Source organism: Acinonyx jubatus, chromosome B3 (genome assembly GCF_027475565.1).
Source record: "Acinonyx jubatus isolate Ajub_Pintada_27869175 chromosome B3, VMU_Ajub_asm_v1.0, whole genome shotgun sequence".
Taxonomy (NCBI): Eukaryota; Metazoa; Chordata; class Mammalia; order Carnivora; family Felidae; genus Acinonyx; species Acinonyx jubatus.
In genome coordinates, this window is record NC_069386.1 from 45,619,231 (window position 1) to 45,641,494 (window position 22,264).

The 22,264-nt window shown below is 40.1% G+C and overlaps 1 protein-coding gene and 1 pseudogene across 1 annotated transcript in view; both read right to left on the minus strand.

The window, feature by feature from the left end:
- AQP9 (aquaporin 9) overlaps nt 1-22,264 on the minus strand; it is a 47,793-nt gene that overhangs the window by 16,514 nt on the left and 9,015 nt on the right. The window contains exon 3 of the mRNA XM_015070891.3: nt 1,083-1,209. Within this exon, the coding sequence (XP_014926377.1) occupies nt 1,083-1,209 (127 nt within the window). The remainder of the gene's footprint in view (nt 1-1,082; nt 1,210-22,264) is intronic.
- Nucleotides 15,295-15,382, minus strand: LOC113602070 (uncharacterized; annotated as a pseudogene).

The following is a 22,264-nucleotide window of genomic DNA, read 5'->3' on the forward strand; positions in this document are numbered from 1 at the left end:
ATGTGCTATGGAAAGGGTGCCAGCCAGCAAATGACCGTTCCAGGTGCCCAGCCCAAGGAGGCTCTCCTGGGGTCTAGGCAACCATTCTTCAGGGCTCCAATGGCAGTATCTGTCACCAGGCCAGCTGGCCAGCATGGTTGTCTGGCAGGCCTGCTCTGCCCAAAGGCCCTGCTTATAACGCCCTTCCCATAATAGACCACTGTGAATATTGTGTGACCGTGGGGACATGAGGTTTGCTGTCGCGTAGACCTGCGTCAAATCTTTGCTCTGCTCTTTGCCAGTTGTGCGACTCCAGCAATTTATTTAATATCTTGGCGCTCCACTTTTCTTGGTGGGATGTAGACAGTAATGCCTGCCTCAGAGGGCTGCTTTAGAGAAAAGAGATAAAGTATGGACAGCCCCAGGATAGCACCCAGCACGTGGTGTTTCCCTTTCTTCCTTTATCCCCAGTGGTCCTGGCTTAGTGTTCTGACAAGGATTCTGAAAGATTCTGAGTGCCTTTGAGAACTGGATCATTTCCACAGTGCTCTCCTAAGTCCCCAGACTGCGTTAAATATCATCATTTCATTTTGCTTCTCAGAACATTGTGAGTGGCTTCTAATCAGGGCAGAATTAGCCCATGATCTGCTTGATGAGACCTGCACTTGCATGACAGCACCAGTCATTTTGCAAGTGGCATAGACTTTTTCATTGCTGTGGGTAAAGGTCCAGGGATTTTTCTCTCTTGGAGTGATCTTCACTGGGCTCGGCATGGGGTATCCGAGAACAGCTTCCAGGCATGGGGTAGAGAAGTTAAAAGATCATATTGATGGATGAAGAATACAATATAGTGACTAGATTTAGGGGTCAGCTAGTTCTGAATCCTAACCCCATCTCTGTCTCTTGCTAAATGTTGCCTTTGCACAAGTCACTTACCGTTTGCTGTCCCCTTTGATTTTAACATCTATAAAAATAGAACCAAATACATATTCTTTCAGGGTTGTGGAGATCCAAATAAATTGAGGTATGTAAAGCATCCAACACTGGGCTAGCACACTGGAATGGTTGAATTAACAGCAGCTATTATTATTTCTATTACTTACCAGAGACACCTCCAGTCACATAAATGGCCATTACAACTGCCATTGCAAATCCAACATTGATAGTGACAATTCCTCCCAAGTGTCCACGACTGAGGATAGCTTGGGCAACAGAGCCACATCCAAGGACCTGGAATGAGAGGAAGCTTCATAAGTGGGGATGGCCACTGTCAAAGACAATGGAAAGCCACAGGAACAAGAAAGATGTTTTAAGCAAACATGTAGATTGGGCTGCCTCAGGCTTCATGCAAATCAAATCATAATAATCCCCCTGTGCACAGAGAGCAAAATGGTGGTTCTGAAGCTGTATCTGGCTTACAGATGAGGTTTCTGGGCCTGCAGCATTAACATTTTCCCCATACTTGTAAATCGGGTAATTTCACACCATGATCCAGGGTTCTGCTCTTAGTTTAAATCAAACTTTTTATTTGAGGCAGTTGTAGATTCCCTTGAGGTTATAAGAAATAACACAGAAAGATCCCATGTACTTTTTACCACTGGTTCCTTTTCATCAATCAGAAGATCTAGCAACCACAGGGAAATAATTTCCTGGAGCAGAGCAGCAGCTGGTCACTCCCTTTAAATTAATGTTTATTTTTGAGAGAGAGAGCATAAGTAGGGGAGGGGCAGAGAGAGGGGAGGCTGCTCACTCCCTTTAAACAGAGCTTGTATGCTCCCAAGCGGCTCACTCACTTCACTCCACTCACGGAGGTCTCCTTCCTGGCCCCTATAGGAGAGCTGGCAATCCCTGCTCTAGAAGTTCCCAGTGTAAGCCATCTCAGGCTCACAGTCATATGCACATCTGACAAATGGAAAGGCCATTTGTGCCATGAACAAAGCCATGGGAAAGGGCATCTGATGTGCAAGAAAACAAAGGAAAAGTGGCAGGGGGATAGCATTGGCAATCTAGCTCTTCTTATCCCCATGTCTTTTCTCCCTGATGAGGCTGTACTTTCTTAGGGAGCCGGGCTGCCAAACTTACTGCTTCTTGCATTCCCTCTGGCACCAAGCACAGAGCTGTGCTTATAGGAAGCACTCTGCAAACAGTTATAGAGTAAAGATGAAGTAGGATCTTCCATAGTCTTTAGCTGTAGAGGGTATTTTGGAGAATGGGATAAGTATTCAGAAATGTCTGGAACAAATATATTATGGTACATCTACTCAGCAGAGTACTATGCAGCTGTATCACAGAATGAAGCAGATCAGTGTGTACGGAAAGATTCCCAATATATACTGTTAACTTTTTTTCATGTTTATTTATTTTTGAGAGAGGAGAGAAAGTACAAGCAGGGGAGGGACAGAGGATTTGAAGCAGGCCCTGCACTGACAGCAGCGAGCCCAACACAGGGCTCATACTCATAAATCATGAGATCGTGACATGAGTCAAAGTCGGACGCTCAACCAACTGAACCATGCAGGCACCCCTATATTAATAACTTTTAAGAAAAGATATAGAGCAGTGTTAAAGCACACTGCCAATCGTATTCAAAATATATTACATTAAAACCTTGGATTGTGAGTAACTTGTTCTGCAAGTGTTCCACAAGTGTACAAACATTTCTAATACATTTTAAGTTGATAAATGAGTGATGTCTTGCAATACGAGTAGTATGTGATGCCTAACATTACATGATCACAACGAAGTTAATGATTCTCTCTCTCTCTCTCTCTCTCAGTGGGAGTGTGGATGATTGTTTCTCATGCTCAGATGCTCGGTCTCAGGCTGCAGTGTTTGGCAGTTATCATTGATTTTTCAGAATGTTAGAAAGTGCCCACAACTGACACTAGTGTATTTTTTGTCACTTCAGAGCACCTATGGACAGTCCTCTGCTTTTCCAAACAAAGTAAGCTTAGGAAAGAATGCTTTGCTTCATTCTAGGTCAGACTGCCTGCAGATAGAGACCCCTTCTTCTGCTGCCTTATTGACAATTACATTAAGTACAGTATATGACAAAAGTTTATTAATATTGTACTATAGTCAACATCCATATGAGCATATACAATGGCCCCCATGCAGAAAAAATTCCATTGAGTCAGTAGATAGCAGTGATTCCATAAGGGATTGTGAAAGTCGTCCTACACAATAACCCTTCTCTCTCTTGTCTCCCTCACACCAGCCACAAAGGTTTTCAAAGGCAAGTAAAAAAAATTTTTTTTATTTTCTTTAGTATTTTGTATTATATTACAGGACTGTAATCATTTCTACATGAATATTTTTGAGTTGTGGAATGAATCATCTGAGTTTCCATTATTTCTTAAGGGAAAATTTGCTTTGATATACAAGGGCTTTGGATTACAAGCATGTTTTTGGAACTAATTATACTTGCAAACCAAGGTTTTACTGTGTATGTATTTCTTTTTACATTCATGAGCCATCTCTATGAACACAGATCAGGAGATGGTACTGGATTCCATGGGGGGAGCTAAATGGCCAGTGCAGATACTGGGAGAGCAATTTTCATTGCATACTTTTTTTTTTTTTTAACCATGTGTTTTAGTTTGTTTGTACCTCTATAACAAAATACCACAGACTGGGTGGCTTATAAACAACAGGCACTTATTTCTCACAGTTCTGGAGGCTGGAAGTTCAAGATCAGGATGCCAATATGGTCAGGTGAAAGCCCTATTCTGGGTTGCAGACTTCTCTGTTGTATCCTGCAGAGCAGAAGGGACTGAGCAAGCTCTCATAAGTCTTTTAAAAGGGCACTAATCCCATTCATGAGAGCTCCATCCTTGTGATCTAATCACCTCCCAAAGGCCCTACCTCTAATACCATCACTGTGGGCATTAGATTTTTAGCAAATGAATTTGGCGGTGGGGGGAGGGGGACACAAATATTTGTAGCATCATGCATTTCCTAATTTTTAAAAAATGAGTCCTATATTTTCACTGAACAATTAAAACCATTTAATCACGGTCCATTAAGGAAACATTTGATGAGGGAGTGTTACTGGGAAAGACAGATTAGTTACATGTAAGTCTGTTAGAAAAGCAACAAGACAATAAATGGCCATCAGCCATCCTCATGCTGTGGTTTAAACAGCTAGTATGCTCCTGGAGGAATAAATTCTGGACCGCAGGATCATTAAATCATTGCTCTTTATATTTTGAATTGGCCAAACTTTTTCTAGAATACATGGCTCAGCTTGGGTTTCATAATGAAGCAACAACTTCAAGAAGGACTCAGCATCAAGTAAAGAATATTATTTAAGGACACGTGAGGAAAGGTTTCAGAAATAAGTATGCTCAAGGAAAAAAGAGATTAAACATGTGAATGCCTCTTATCAGGAAGATAATAACCAGCCACTATGTGTCTCTTCACAAAAGGATGAGAAGAGAAGTGTGAACCTGAAGTAGGAGAGGTAGCACATAAACAATTTCTTGACAGTGATGGATTAATTCTAAACCGCTCTCCCAGGGTGCATTTGTGAGGTCTTTCATAGAAATATAATATACAAACAATAATTTCATACATATAGAATGGTTTTGTTTTACTCCTCCCTGAAGGCAGAGAAATTGTCTTGATGGTCTTTCAATAGCCTCTGTAATCCCCAATTCTAAGACATATTGACTCACCTCAGTTCTAACTGCTGGATGGTAGGGTTAAGTAGGTGGCTTGATATCTTGAGGGACGCCCTTGGGCTACCCATCACACATGCACTGGCTTGGCTCCAGACCCTACACTGAATCCTAAGTGAGGTTGTAATGGGAGCATGTTCCCCTTTCCTTATTCAAAAACATCCCCTGGGTCCATTTCATAGCCTATCAATTTCACTTAGACTTGACCTATTTTTTTCCCAGAATCTCTATCTATTATAATAACTCTTTGAATTAAAACCACCACCACATTGGTGTCTTTCTTTTTAATTTAAACTGAATTAACTGCCCTGTGCACAACTTCCAAAGTAACTGGCATTTTGGCAGCATCTTCAGAAAACAAGAATAAAAGTTTACTGACAACTGCCATGACTTGATTTAGACAATGAGGTGTAATGAGACACATCCGGACACAGGCCAGTCCTGAAATATTACTGCTTTCCATATAAGCATCTTCCTGCTTTTATGGTCTGATGCGCGTGCACTCGTGCTAGTCTAGAGGGGACAGAAAAGTTTTAAATGGCCTGAGTGGATTCAGGGAGGCCTCTGCCCTGTCAAATTTCATAATGGTTAATACTCTCCTTTTCCACCCCAGTTGCTGAAATGGTTTTTTTGTTCTTTCCTCGGGAGGATAATCGATGCTGTGTGCTGTGGGAAAGGAAGGAGGACAAATGAACAGTGTGGGGACTTCCCTGACCATCAGAAATTGCCACTCAGATTTCAGCCCAGATTTACATCATTGCTTTTAAATTTTAAAATACATTTATTATAGTCTCAGAGGCAATGAGGAAGTCAGGCAACTACCCTCTAGTATCACCCCTTGCCTGCCTCGTCCCACCTGAATTTACTGCACAGGGAAGCAGTCCTTGGATATCCTAATGTATCGCGGCCTGATTGCTAGGGAACTGGTCACCCACTCTGGTTTCCTTCTTCTGTGTGCCCAGTGTAGTTTTTTTCCTTCCAAAATGAAAGAACTTTCCTTCATGGTATTACTGAGAAATTTTTCAAACCAACACCCTGCCCTAACCTTTGAAAAGCCTGTCCTACCATTCTCTTTCTTAGATACAGAGAAAGCCTATTATCATATCCACTTTGTCTCAGTTTTCTGGTCTCCCTATCTGGAAGGCTGTTTTGGACCCATTACCCATTCATATCTTACCACACCTAACCTTTGTTCTTTGAAATTCAATCGTACTGTCCATACTATACAATTAGTGCTTAGTTGTTTTCCAAATGCCGGACCTTGGTTTCCTTATCTAGAAAACAATTTCTAAGATTCCTTTCCATACCCACAGCAAACACTAGGCTGGTTTATTTTGTTTTATTGTTTCCTTAGGTGTTGTGTTTCCCACGCCCACCATCCCCTCCTTGTATGTGGAGGCCATGTACAGACCTTCAAGTTCTGTTCCACCTTCTTGTCAGGATCTAGCAACTGCTCAGTCTAACTGCCTTCTCCAGGAGAGTTAGAGAACTCACAAAAGCATGTAGAGGAGGAAAGGTATTACAAGTCATGGATCTGGTCCTCACTGTGTCCTTCGCTGTGCCCTTCGCTGTGCCCCCAAAGCTCCTCATTCATCTCTCATTCATATTCTCCCAATAGCTTCACCAAGCTTTGTCTTCTCTAGTCTGCCAATCCACCAACCTCCTTTCTGCAAATACCACCACCTTCTACTTACTCCGTGCCTGTAAGTTGCCTTGAAGCTCAATGACAATGTAGAATATCACATTTGTGTTCATTATCCAGCACTATGTAACTACCCCTGAACTTAGTGGCTTAAAATGACAACATTTATTTTGCTTGTGAGTCTGCAGTTTGGGCAAGGTTGGTCAGGGCATTTCAACTCTGCTCCGTTTGGTGTCAAGTATGATGGTTCAAAGTTGATAGGATTATAATTATCTAAAGGCTAACACATTCACCTGTTTAGTGGTTCATATTGGCTCTCAGCTGATGCCTTAGCTGGAGCATTGGCCCAAACACCTACAAATGGCCTCTCCATGTGGACTGGCTTCTTTACAACATGGTGGCTCGGTTCCAAGTGTGAGCACCATAGTCTCCAGAGCCTGGGGTCTTAAACCCTGCGTGATGCTCTCTTCTCAGCCTTAGCACCATGCTGGTTCTGAACTCAATGGCACACATACTGGATCTTATATAGGCATTTCACCAACAACATCCTAAACAGGTATTCATCTGGTCCATGTTGGATTACTGTGAGGCATAGGGAGCTCATTATCACATCAGGCAGTTTGTGCTATATATTTTTTCATTGTTCCATTGGCTGGGGAGTCCTCCTTATATGAAGTTGGAATCCTCTCTCCTGTAATTTCTGTCTATTAGCTCTAGGCCCATTCTTGGGACTATAAAGAATAAACTTCTTTCACATACCAGGCTTCTAATAAATGGAGGGAGCCTAAGGTCCTCTCTAAGTTCTCTTTCCTGGATGCCTGTCCCTTCATTTTTGATTCCTGAGAGTCAGATTCCCAGTGAGTCTCACCTGGTTGAGCTCTGGGTTGTCAGCATTCCTCTTAAAACACAGGGCCCAGAAATGGACACAGTCCTACCTTATTCGTGTGTCATGTTCTGACATGGTAATTTATCCTATACCCTCTGCTCATTGCTTCTACTGCCATCTAGTGGGACACTCAGGCACAGGATGTACTTGAACTGTTCACGTATCTATGCCTGATTTTCCCAATTTTATAAGGTATACAAGATCATGTGTTAAACTTCTTTGTCTCTGTAACAGCATCTAGAATATTGGAGGTAATTAAGTAAACAGATTTTAGCTGCTGTTTCCAGGTACGACTGTCGGTGTCTGTGTAAATGAACATGTCAATTCTCAGTCTCAGCTTGATTATCTATTAAAGCGTAATAATAATACTAGCCAGGCTTGTTTCATAGGATTGTTTAGTAAAGGTGCAAATGGGATAACAACAATGAAAGCACTATTTAAATGACAAAAGGCAATGACAAGTGCAGGATATTATTGCTTTTAATATAAACTAAAAAAGAAAACCCCCATTTTGGGTGAGTAAGTGAAGACAAACGGACTCATGAACTTAACCACTGACTCACTGATGGGTAATAAAACCAGGGAGAAACACATCTATGACATGTATTACAAATAGTTGCTGTTTCATTCCTAGTAGTGGGATAAATTTGCGGAAGAGAGAAAGTGGGAAGCTGACAAGAGCTTCACATTGTTTTGCCTATTTATGATTCCTCTCCAAAGATGGGTCCTTTCATATTTGGTGGGGTTTTAGTGCTTTTGGTAGGAAAGCAACACAGAAAGGGGAGAGGGTAAATACTGTTGTTATTATCAGGCGCCACATGTGGCAGGAGTGGGAGAAAGAATTTCAGTGGAAAAGCAAGAAGGACATTTGAAAGGCAGTTGGACTGGTGACCAGTCATTCTCAATCACCCAGGCCAAACATTCTGGAATCATTTGTATTCCCTCCTCTTCTCTCCCTTTGCCATTCATAGCCAATCATTCTCAAATTTTCTGAGTCTTCTTCTGCAGCCCCCAGCCAGTGTCCTCACCCCCAGTGTCTCCCCACTCAGTGACCATGCCAGATGAAGCACAACTTATATGCCATTACTCAGGAAGTAGCAGCACAAACACATCCACCTGGTGCTCAGGGCCCTCTGGTGCCTTGCCTCGTGACTCATCCACTTTCTGCCTGGTATTCTTCAGCATAAATCTGCATCAGCCAGGCTGGTGTCCCAGTCACTTGAGTCCTTTGAGCTCATGACACTCATTCCCACACTGTACACCTGCTCATGCTATACCTTCCAGCAAAATGTCCCTTCTCTTCACTTTCCCCAGCCAAACCCAATCTATTCTTAACACTGAACTAAAATCCTCCCTCCTCTGTGGGGTTTTTCTTTGACAGCTTCAGCCTGCAGAGGCCTCTTCTGCTTCTTCTACTATGTCTTTACAATGTCATTTCATTATATTCCACCTTGCCTTGTGTCACCCCACCAAGACTGTAGCGTCTGCCACAGCAGCTCAAACAATATCTGATGTAATATATTAAAATGTCTAAACATAAGCAGGGAAAATAAGACCCTGTGTAAATGTCTTTTCAAGAGAAACAGTCAATTTCAGGGTGGGATGTGAGAAGTGGGAGGTGTGATTTCTAAGAAATATCAGTTGGGCTGCTGGCAAGTTCCCAACTGAGCCATGACCCCTACGACAAGCTGATTACTGGACACAGATCAAGTTATTATCACAGACAAATGCTGGAGATGAGGAGAAAGGATAATAAGCCTACTATTCTCAAAACTCTTAGGTATCTATTACCTCCTTTACAGTGCCAACCAAGATATTCCCAACACAGTACACAGTGCATAATAGACCCTCAACAAATATTTATTTAGTCAGTATGTAAAACAGAGACTCAATAAACATTTATTTAGTAAGTAGGTAAAAATTGAGCCCTTTCAGAAAAGCAGTCATTAATAAAGGCTAGGGATTCTTTAGCAAAATGTTTACAAATGTTTGCAAATGCTTGCAACACGAGGCCAATGATCACTAGGGAAACTTGTAATTATTATAAGGGGTCTGTGATTCTTTGTGTGCATCAAACATGGTCCAAATAAGGGGAAAAAAAACATGTCTCATATCTACTTTTTGTAGTTCAGTATTTTCAGAATTAATAGATACTGAAAGAAGAGTTGAAAGGACTTCTTGGGAAATACTGTCATGGACTTTGGAGTTAAGGCTTCATGAAATGCTTACTATCTTTACTCATCCGTTTAGGGTAGCATGGATAAAGAAATATAAACACCAGCTATGATCTATTTGGTGTGTTCTTTGTGCCCGGTTCCATGCTAAGTGCCTTACCTGTATTACTTCATCATAATCAACTTATGTTCACCCTAGGAGAAAAGTACGGTATTATTATCTCCCTTTCATGGATGAAGAAATTGAGGCTGAGAGAGGCCAAGCAATTTCTCTAATGTTACATAATAAAAAATAAAAGAGACAGAACCTGGATATGATCCCAGGTCTGTCCTAATCGGAGGCCTGTGCTCTTAACCATTACACATTGGGTGGAATGAGAGGTCATCAGAAGGAACAAATACCCCCGAGAATTGATAGAAATATTCAGGTAGAATGCTGGGCTCCCACAGTGTGGGATCAGGGCACCAGTTTCCTATCTCATACTGCAAGTGAAGGGCTGTCCGGGAATGCTGAAGGACTTGGAGACCCATGATAGCAGCCATCTGTTATCAATGTACCCAGTGCAAACAACTGCATTGTAAACCATATCAGTCCAAGGGGGCTGAAGGCCTGAGGATGATGCTCATTTGGGGACTCTTCTTATAGTTCTTGGGCTCCTGTACCAGGGCACGTGGCATTTCTGGTGATAACAAACATGGTCACTTTGGTCCGACACTTGTGAATTTTCACCAAAGCTTCTAGTGACCCAGCGAAAAATCCTTTTCAGGCCCATTTCCCATCTTTCTCAGAGACCAGTGAGATAGGCTGGTGACTAAGTGCAGCTTTTCAGTTTATGCAAAACCTGTTTCACTGATTAACATTTGCTTGCTCTCTTGCTCCTCCTGCATAGGCAACTTCCACTTTTGTCTGTCTTCTTTCCTCTTGGTGTCTCGCAACTTTGTGGTCATCGGGAGAAGGTACACTCATGTGCCCGATGCTGACCAAACCTGCCTGGTACCGGAAGTGAGTGGGCTGAGATAATGGTGGGGCAAGGCCTTTATCTGTACTGATGAACCACATCCACGAGCCACATAGATGGCACTGGCCAGCATTCTGGGGACTTATTAGCACTCATATCTGTTCTCAACACTAAGATCCAAGAAGTGAAGCCATTCCCCCACTCTCACCTGCCCCTTTAACCAGACCCAAGAAGTAACCCAAGGGGCCATTGTAAAATGCCCCAACATTTCCCAAGCTCACCTGGCTAGTATTTATTTATTACCATTCTCTTGAAAACTTTTCTAAGAAGGGAATATCCTCCTTTAATTTAGCAATGCCAGTTTGGGACATGTTTGTTATATCTCACGTGGGAAGCAACCATGTGAGCCAAGAATGTGAGTCATGTATGACTGTTTACATTGTACATTGGTGCAGGTCTTCTTGAAATTTAGGGGAGGAATATATTTTAAATGAAAAATATCCTTCAGTGGAGAATTTGTCATTTAATGTAAATGTTCATAAAACAGAAGTCAGTATTCAAAGAGTATGCCTGTGGCAACATTTCTAATTTAAATGAACTAATTTGTTTACACACACACATATATGTTACAAATACTCTCTTTTGGTCCCCATAATAACTCCAGGGAAGGAAAACTCTGCTGTTTTCTTCTAAAGAAACCCTTGGACAAAGAAATTAAGTAATTTGCCCGAGGCCATACAACTAGTGAAAAGATCTTTTGGAACCTAAAATTAACATTTGTGTCCAAAGGTTGTGTTTCTTCATTTACCCTAAACTGCCCTCAACTGTACCTGAACAAAATAAGTAGTGTGTCCAGATTTGTGCTTTACAAGTCTGTCTTTCAAAAAATGTAATATAGTAAAGTAAGATCCCCAAATCTGCAAGTAGCCCTAATTGTGATCTGGCATTCACTCAGCCATTCCTTCCTCTTGTCATTTATTCCTCCATATATATGTACATTCGGCACATGTGGTGCCTCATGGTAGCAGGGGTGCAAACAAAATTCAGACACAGGTCCTCTAAGAGCTCACAGAGTAGTGGGAGAGGTAAGATAGCTGAGAACCGGTAAGAAAAATATGGATGAAGTGTGGTGCTGTTATTTAATATTCTAAGCTTGTTATTTTTTTTTTTGATGTTTATTTATGTTTGAGAGAGAGAGAGAGAGAGAGAGAGACAAAGCGTGAGTGGGGGAAGGGCAGGAGAGGGAGACACAGAATCTGAAGCAGGCTCCAGGCCCTGAGCTGTCAGCACAGAGCCCAATGAAGGGCTCAGACCCACGAATCGCAAGATCATGACCTGAACTGAAGTTGGACTCTCAACCGACTGAGCCACCCAGGCACCCCACTAAGCTTGTTATTAGTAAATGGCTTAAGCATTTATGGCTAGGGAAAGTATACCTGGAAATCTGGTTTTATAGTTTAGTCTTACGACCTAAGTGAGCTATTTTGACATTTCAGTCTCCCCAAATTCTTGAATTATCTGATTAATACCCCAAATTATTGAATCATCATAGTATTTAATAATACTATTAGATCTGAGATGTATTAATATATGCACATAACAGATTGGCCTAATGAGCAACTTGATTAAAATTATTATGAGATCAAGATTTCTCTTCTGGTACTGCCTGAAATAAAAATGGTTTTCACATGATTGCCTCAATCAATTTTGCCAGGTGTTAGGATGAGAAAAGAAAAGGATGACAATCTTGCACTGAGGAATTTAATTTCCAATAACAGGCCTCTTATAAACAGATGATATTGAATAGAAGGCTGAGGCCCTCACAATCTCTCCACTTGCCCTTTTCTGGTGAGAATAGTTTGTAGAGTGTGGTTAAGGACACCTTGAGAACACAGTCACAAACTGGTGGTCCATGACTGAAGACAGTCTATGAGTGGGATTGACTCAGAGATATGCTTGGCCTACATGGTGATTTTTTTTTTTAATTTTAGAAATTGTTGCTAGTATTTAATCTTATTTTTTTTATGGTTAATTATTTGTTTTGGGGGGTGAGGGGCAGAGAGAGAGAATCCAAAGCAGGCTCCATGCCCAGCGTGGAACCCAATGCGGGGCTCCATCTCATGAACCATGAGATCATGATATGAGCTGAAATCAAGAGTCTGAGCTTGACCTACTGAGCTACCCAGGCACCCTTGTTGCCAGTATTTAAAAAGAAAAATTACACATAGACCTTTTTTTTTTTCAAACTTGAAAGTCTGATAAAAATCTACCCCATTCCTACTTGGCCACAGTGGAGACAGTCTGGGTGGCAGACGCCTCCTGAGACAGGACAGACACTTCCTTCTTAACCCTGCCATGTCCACTTCACCCATATATGTTATCTGCCTCATCTCAATAAGCTTTGGGGCTACTGACTCCCATCTTAAGTCCTGGGAGGAGAAATCCATTTAGTTTTTGGTGTTGGTGACTTCCTGACCCCACAGATATCCTGGTGAGGTCCTGGAGACCTGGAGGTTCCTGGAGAGAGAATCTGTGGCTACCTTCAAATGAAAGACTGACTATGGGCAAGACTTTAAGGTAGCAGTGATAGGGAGACCAAAAGCACAGTGTCCATTATTATTTTGTACAGTTTATTTTGAGAGAGAGAATGCATGAGTTGGGGAAGGACAGAGAAAGAGGGAGAGAGAGAGAGAATCCCACGCAGGCTCCACACTGTCAGCGCAGAGCCTGATGCAGAGCTTGAACTCAGTAACTGTGAGATCATGACTTGAGCCGAAATCAAGGGTCAGATGCTAAAGTGACTCAGCCACCCGGGTGCCCCGTATAGTCTCCATTCTTGAGAAGGGAATCACTTTGGGCCTTTGCCAGAGGTTCTCCTCCTCCTATAAACATTTTGTTTTTTGTAACTGGAGAGGAAGGAGAACAAATGCCAATCTGTCAATATATTCTCTGCAAACCTTGGCCCTTCAGCCTGTGCTCTAGGTATATGTTACTATAAGTCGCACATCCTACCTATCATACGTCTATTTAGTTTTTGTGACTATATCCACTGGAACATGTCATGATAATAGAAACAACAGCAACAGCTAATATTTTATTGAGTGCTTTTTATGAGTTAAGTACTTTCCATACATTAGCCCATTGGTCCTCACATCAACCCTTTGAGTCAGGTCCTCTCTCTTACTTCCTCCATTTTACGAACAAGGGAATGAAGTTTAGAGAGGTTAAGAGAATTTCTCACATTCACACACATGGGGCCCAGGTTTGACTACACATGATTTTGACCACTGGATAGGTGAATGAACAAACATTAATAGCACATGTATCACACTGTCATGTACATTGCTTCCATTATTCTTCCCAACATTTAATCCACATTTAAAAATTGGAAGGCCAGGGTGCCTGGGTGGTTCAGTTGGGTAAGTGTCCGACTTCAGCTCAGGTCACGATCTCACGGTTCGTGGGTTTGAGCCCCAGGTTGGGCTCTGTGCTGACAGCTCAGAGCCTGGAGCCTGCTTTGGATTCTGTGTCTCAGTCTCTGCCCCTCCCCGGCTCTCAGTCTGTCTCTCTCTCTCAAAAATAAATAAACGTTAAAAAAAATGTTTTTTAAATAGAACAAAAAGTGGAAGGCTGGAGAGAGACAAACCAACACAGACTCTTAAGTATAGAGAGCAAACTGATGGTTGGGGTCGGGGTAATGGGTGAAATAGGTGATGGGGATTAAGGAGGGCACTTGTGTTGAGCACTGGGTGTTGTATGGAAGTGTTGAATCACTATATTGTACACCTGAAACTAATATTACACTGTATACTAACTGGAATTAACATAAAAACTTTTTTTAAAAAAATGGAAGACTGGATAACCTGACAGAATTCATACAGCTAATAAGTGGCAGAATTTGAGTCTGGAACCAGGTCTTCTGATTCCTAGCTCTGTGTCCCTCCTGTGCCAAGCCAACTGCTGTTTTGGTGGGTCTGTTTGTTCCCTTTATTAGGACAGGATGCATATTTATGCACAGCTTTCTAGTCAGTTAGTTTTAAAACTGGAAAATAAAATGTTCTCAGTCATAACAAAAATAGTCACAAAAAAACCCAAGACTGAAACCTGGACCTTCTGGTTAAAAATAAAGTATTTGATGGTATGTGGCCTGAGAATATATCAGGATAAGATCAATCACCCCTCAAGAACCAGCTGTACTTGAAAAGAAATGATGTTAGGGCAAGCTCATAAAAACAGAGGAATCTGAAATTTGAGAACCAGGTGAATGGGCGAATGGCCAAACTCAGTGCTCTCTAAGTAGAAAAGAGGACCAAGCACAAATTTGCGTCTCAGAAACATAAGGTGATTAAACATCATTCTTTCTCATAGTCTGAAAAGAACAATGCTCTCCTTTTCTGGCCTATATCAGGTGTTCATGTCCCTCAACTCATCCAAAATAATGCTAGCTTGGACAAGAACTTGATCACAATCCCTGGGTCAGAATTAGGAACTAATTAAACATTTATTTATTAAGGTATGAGTGTTCAATAGGATAAGCATGGGTCTGATGATGCTGTACATAGATGGAGGGTTGCTGAGGACAGTTCTCTCCCCCCTCCCCCACTTTTTTTGGTAAATGTTTATTTATGTTTGAGAGAGACAGAAAAAGCATGTGAGCAGGGGAGGGACAGACAGACAGACAGAGAATCCAACGCAGGTTCTGCACTAACAGCAGAAAGCTTGATGTGGGGCTTGAATGCACAAACTGTGAGATCATGACCTGGGCCCAAGTCAGATGCTTAACCAATGGGGCCACCCAGGCACCCCAAGAACAGCTCTCTCTTTATTCAAAGTGGCCTAACAATGTTAAGAACACCTTGGGTCACTTTCAGTCTGGAAGATACCTGAAGACAGGAATTCTGGGGCAAATTTGTTTCTTAGATTCATTCCAGACCCAGTATGTTCCACAGACCATCAGTTCCATGAGATGCTCCTCAAAAAAAAAAAAAAAAAAAAAAAAGGGGATCTGTGCAGGGGCCATGCTAATCTTCTCTGTGTTATTCTAATTTTTCTCCAAAGAAGACATACAGATGGCCAACAGACACATGAAAACATGCTCAACATCACTCATCATCAGGTAGTGCAAATCAAAACTACAATGAGCTATCACTTCACACATGTCAGAATGTCTAAAATAAAAAACATAAGAAACAACAAGTGTTGGCGAGGATGTGGAAGAAGGGAACCCTTATGCACTATTGGTGGGAATGCAAGCTAGTGCAGCACTGTGGAAAACAGTATGGATGTTCCTCAAAAAATTGAAAATAGAATGACCATATAATACAGTAATCACACAAGTGGGTATTTACTCAAACAATATGAAAACACTAATTCAAAAAATATATGCACCTTTATGTTTATTGCAACATTATTTACAATAGTCAAATTATGGAAGCACCCCAGTGTCCAATGATACATGAATGGATAAAGAAGATGTGGTATAAATACACACAATGGAGTATTATTCAGCCATAAAAAGGAATGAAATCTTGCCATTTCCAAGGTGATGGATGGATCTAGAGGGTATAATGCTAAGCAAAATCAGTCAGTCAGAGAAAGACAAATACCGTATGATCTTACTCATGTGTGGAATTTAAGAAACAAAACAAATGAACAAAGGAAAAATAGAGACAGACCAGGAAACAGATTCTTAACTATAGAAAACTGATGACTACCAGAGTGGAGGTGGGTGTGGGTGATGGGTGAGATAGGTAATGAGGTTAGGAGTACACTTATCCTGATGAGCATTGAGCAATGTGTAGAATTGTTGAATCACTATATTGTATGCCTGAAATCAATATAACACTACATATTTACTATACTGAAATTAAAATTTTAAAAAGGGATTTGTTGGGGTGACTGGGTGGCTCAGTTGATTAAGCGTCTGATTGTTGGTTTTGGCTCCAGTCATGATCTCATGATTTGTGAGATCAAGCTGAGTCGGGTTCTGGGTTCTGTGCTGATAGAAGCCTGCTTGGGATTCTCTCTCTTTCCCTCTCTCTCTCTCTCTGCCTTTCCTCCCTCTCTCTCTCTCTCTCAAAATAAATAAACATTAAAAAAATAAAAATAAAAAAGGAATTTGTAGTCAAGTAAGTCCAGGGTCTATATATTCTATTTCCCTCTTAGAGTTTATAGTGAACATTAAAAGCTCTGATAAGTCCTATAGTTGAAGAAACTGATTAACTTGGTTTAACCCAGTGTTTTCCAAACATATTTGGGACGGACAGCATATTTTCTTTCACTTAATTCTTATTTGCATTTCACGGAACTAGTATTCTTCAGAATACATTATGAGCAACTCCCTAAAACACCTTGAAGGGAGAAAATCTGCTGAGTCAGCTCTTTAAGGGGAACAGCGGATTGAAGAAAATGTACATGAATATGTAAAATTTTTTTCAAATACAAAGGGTATACAATAAAATATAAGAAATTTATCTCTTGGTGTGTGTGGGTGGCTCAGTCAGTTAAGCATCTGACTTTGGCTTAGGTCATGATCTCACCTGTATTGGGCTCTCTGCTATCAGCACAGACCTCGCTTCAGATCCTCTGTCCCCCTCTCACTCTGCTCCTCCCTTGTGCACAAGCACTCTCTCTCAAGCAAAAAAAACTTAAAAAATAAAAGAAATTTGTCTCTTTCCCATCCCAGATTTTATATTTTATTCTTTACAGTAACTAATATCACTACTTCCTGGTATATCCTGTAAAAATGTGTGTGTGTGTGTGTGTGTGTGTGTGTGTGTGTGTGTGTGTGTTTATACAAATAGGAGTATTTTATACATACCATTTTCTGCTGGCTTTTTCAAGTTGTTAGCTTAATGAATCTTTTCATAACAGCATATAAGAATTGGCCTCATTATCTGTAATTCCTATATAGCAGTTCATTGTAAGGATGCACCCCAATTTCTTTAACCACTTATTTGTTGATAGAGGCATGGGTTTTTCAGGAGGTTTCCTCCCTAGAAAATCTAAACTTTGAAATAGAGACTAAGGCATGTGGGCTGATTCTAGGCTGGGAGAGAAATGAAGCCCTCAGATCTTTTTTGGTCTTGGCTGGTCATGCCGGGACTGTGTGTCTTAGCATGATCAGCCAATCTGTCATGATGGAGGAGGGGGGCACATTTTGCTGGCATATTTTCTCTTAAAGCATTTTCTTTGCTTGGTGGGTTCAGTGGGCTCAGCAATCCTACCAGGACATGAAATAAGGTGCTCACTACATGTATGGAGTAGACTTCATTGCTGGGCTGTTTTAACATTTTGATCAGGCCTATCAGCTACCTCACTTTTATGAGGCTTCTCTTCCTCCCAGTCCTTCAGTTTATGCTGTATCTTCATCATAAGGCTGATGAGTAAAGAGGAGACAACGTCTGCTCTCATTTCTATGTTCTCCTTTCTTGTCAAGTAATGGAAACATGTTGCAATGGGCTTTGTCACTAAAGAAAAAAATGAACCAAACCCATTCTGGAAAGTAGAAAACAAAAATACTTCCTCTTTGAAAGTCAATTAATGTAGCAAGTTTTCTGAGTCAAAATTCAAACTCAGGGATCAAAAACAGAGTTCTGTTTGGCAGAATTGTTTGGCTTTAGGAATCTGTAGACTTTAGATCAATGACCCAGAACAGACTTTTCTCCCCAGGTCTTTTGGAACTCTGAAATTTTCCAGGCCAGTCTGGCCCTTCATGTTCACTGTTGGTAAGGGGAACTCTATAGGAAAGTCCTCCTTCAGCTGATCCTGACTCAGGCTGTAAGGACTAGAAGAGAATCAGCTTCATTTGGAGAAAGCATGGGATTTCCTAGTTAGTCATTCATGGTCACACATCCCATGTGGGGGAAAGGGAGCAGAGAGACATTCTTTTTTTTTAATATTTTTAATGTTTATTCATTTATTTTTGAGAGAGAGAGAGAGAGAGAGAGTGAGAGAGGGGGGTGGGGAGGACAGAGAGAAAGGGAGACAGAGAATCCCAAGCAGGCTCTGCACTGTCAATGCAGAGCCTAATGTGGGGCTCAAATCCACAAAACTGTGAGATCATGACCTGAGCAGAAACCAAGAGTCAGACACTTAACAGACTGAGCCACCTAGATGTCCTGCAGAGTGCCACTTTTTTGGGGAGAGTGCTCTTCAACAGGGTATGCACATTCATCAGTCTTCCTTTTCTAGTTTTCCACTTTACAACAATCATTTCTTGTTGGTGATATACCCGAGCAACCTCCCAGAAACAAATGTAAGCCTGCTGTGGAAGAACAACCCCACAGTGCAGGCCGTACAGAATTCCCACAGAGAAAAGCAAACCCTCCTGGAAGAGTTTACACTACAAATTTACAAAACACTAAAGGAAGTTTTCTTTTGTGAATGAGAGTGCATAAAATAAACAGGATTATTAGTTCCCCCAAAATTGAGATGAACAGAACAATCATAAAATACCATCAGTACATTAGGCTTTAGTGAGTTAGAGAGAGAAAAGAAATAAACACATGAGAAGAGAAAAGAAAAGCAATTTTTGAAAAGAACCAAATAGAACTTCTAGAAATGAAAACATATTAATGAAACTAAAGACTTAATGAATGTATTAAAAGATTAGATACAACAGAGAGGAATTCATGCATTGGAAAATAGATTTGAGACAACTACATAAAATTCATCATGGAGAGATTAAGAGATACAAATATGAGAGAAGGGTAGAGACATAAATAAAAAAAGTAAGAAGGTCAGGCATATATGCACATTTAATAGGAATTCTATAAGGAGAAAACAGAGAGACTGGGGAGAGGCAAGGCGATTAAACTAAGAATTTTCTAGAACTGTATAAATTGTGAATCTTTAAATGCTGATTAACAATGAATCCTGAGCGTTATGTGTAAAATAAAATAAGCCCTAGTCATATTGTAGTGAAATTTCAAGGGCAAAAAAAGAGAAAGTCTTTTTGTTGTTGTTGTTGCTTTTATAATTTTTAAAATTTCAGTATAGTTAAAACACAATGTTACATTAGGTTTAAATGTACAACATCGTGATTCAACTTCTCTATATGTTATATTCTGCTCCTTTCCAATGCAGTTACCATCTGTCACCAAACAACACTATTACAATACCATTGACTAGATTCCCTATGCTATGACTTTTATTCCTGGAAGCCTGTATCTCCCACCTTCACCCATTTTGCCCATTCCTCTATTCTTCTCCCCTCTGGTGACCATCATTTTGTTCTCTGTATTTATAGGCCTGATTCTGCTTTTTGTTTATTTATCCATTCGTTATGTTTTTTTAGATGTCACATCTGAGTGAAATCACATGGTATGTGTCTTTCTCAGTCTGACTTAAATACCCCCTCTATCTAGGCCTGTCCATGTTGTCGCAAACGGCAAGATCTCCTTCTTTTTTATGGCTGTATAATATTTGTGTGTGTGCGTGTGTGTGCGTGTGTGTGCCACATAAAAAGAGAAACTCTTAATAGAAACTAGGGAAATTCAGATTAAGACAAGAATTAGATGAACACTAGACTTGTCAACAGCAATAAGAGACATTGGAAGGACACCTGCGGATTGCCAAGCAAAACCAGTTGTCAACCTCAAATTCATCAGCCAATCATTGAAACTTGAGAGTGAAATAAAGAAAAACTCAGGCAAACAAAGACAGAGAAAGTTTATTCCTCACACACCCTTTCTGGAAAATTTCCTAAGGAAAGTTTTTTTACTGCACAAAGAAGGAAAATGCACCTAAAAGTAATGCATATATGTATAAGTAATTAGCAAATAAACTGATAAGTGGTAGTAAATTTAAATAAGTAATCATCATTAAAAATACCAATAATAAAAATATTGGAGGCAGAATTTAAATATCAGACAATAATGACACGTAAGATAGAGTGGTTGATTACAATCAGGATTTTTAAAAGTTTTTGTGTTGTTCAGAAGGAAAGAAGTTGAGTCACTTTAAACTTTGTTAACTCTAGAATACATTTTTTTAAAGATGAAAGGATGAATACTTAAAAATAGAAAAAGCACAGGCGAAAGGGGAGAAATAAAGAAACCTGTTCAACTCGATGGAAAAATGTAAGAAAGGTCACTTAAAAAGGGGGGACGGGCACCTGGGTGGTTCAGTCAGTTAAGGGTCAGACTCTTGATTTCTGCTCAGGTCATGATCTCACAGTTCGTTCATGAGATTGAGAATACCTCTGCTTGGTATTCTCTCTCTCCCTCTCTCTGCCTCTCCCCATTCATGCTGTCTCTCTTCTCTTTCTTTCAAAATAAACTTTAAAAAAAAAAAGATCAAAGCAGAAATTACTGAGTGAAAAAAAACACATTAAAAATTAGAGAGAATCATCACAAGTACAGTAGAGATATTAAAAGCCATATGGAAATACTATGAAAAATTGTTTCACAATTATTGCTTTCACTGTATTGATTTTGAAAATATTAGCAATTTTTAAAAACTATGTTTGAAAACACAAATGAAGTACAGTTTCCTAGAAAAAATATAAATTGCTAAAATGTAATTAAGAATAGAAAATCTAGGGGCTCCTGGGTGGCGCAGTTGGTTTGGCTGAGTGTCTGACTTCGGCTCAGGTCATGATCTCAAGTTCTATCGGTTCAAGCCCTGCATCAGGCCACATGTTGACGGCTCGGAGCCTGGAGCCTGCTTCATGTCCTGTGTCGCCCTCTCTCTCTGCCTCTCCCAACTTGTGCTCTCTCTCTCAAAATAATAAATAAACATTAAAGAAATTTTTAAAAAAGAATGGAAAATCTAACTTAGACAATTAGACATAAGTTTTAGAGAAATCTTGTACACTTCTCTCTCGCTCGCTCTTTTTTTAGTGCATATGCTAAGTAATCTTCAAGGAGTAGGTAATCCTTACTTTACACAAAGTGTTTCAGAAAATATAAAAAGAGGGAAAGAACTACTTTTCATGGTGCTAATGTATTCTTGGTGATTAAATTAGACAAAGGACAACATAAAAAGAAATTATAGTCCAAATCCTTAATAAAACATTGCAAATGAAATGCCACATGATTAGGTGGAAATTCATCTCAGAAATGTAAGGATGGTTTAATGCTAAAAACATTGTCAATGTAATTTTCTTCATCAACAGATAAAAGAGTAACCCCTATGCTTATCTCAATAAATATAGAAGAGATACTTTTTTAAAAATTCAATAAACATCCCTAATGAAAGTTTTAGTAAATGAGGGGCAGATAGGAATTCCCTTACTCAAATCAAGAATGCCTACCCAAAGCCTATAGGAACTATCACACTTAATGGTAAAACATGAGAAGTAGATTCTTTAAAGTTGGGAATAAAATAACAATGCTACAATGATAGCTTCTAATAACCTTGTACTAGGAAGGTTTTAACCATGGTAATAAGAAGAAATTAAATATTAAGGTCTAGAAAGAAAGAAAATAAAATTTCTCATATTCTCAGGGAAAAAAAATTGTTTGCACCAGCACAATCCAATAGAACTTTTCACATTAAGAAGGGCACTTGTTGTGGGAGCACTGGGTGTTATATGTAAGCGATGAATTACTGGGTTCTAATCCTGAAACCATATTGTGCTATAGGTTAACTAATTTGAATTTAAATAAAAACTTGGAAGAAAAAAAAGAAAGTAATTATAACAAAAATATATGGCATTGGTGCTGGTTTGGACAGAGAAATCACTAGAACTAAAAGTTTTGACATACAACCACCTTTATATATGAACTGATATATGATCTATCTAACTGGTATATGATATCATCACAATCAGTAGAAGCAGAACAGACTGGTCAAATACATTACTGAAACAATTGGCTATTTTACCAGATAAAGGGCACCTACTCCGCACCATACACCAGAATAAATTCTAATGATTTAAAGACTTAACTATGAAAAGTAAGACAGTAAGCTATAAGAAAACACAAAATATCAAAATCCTA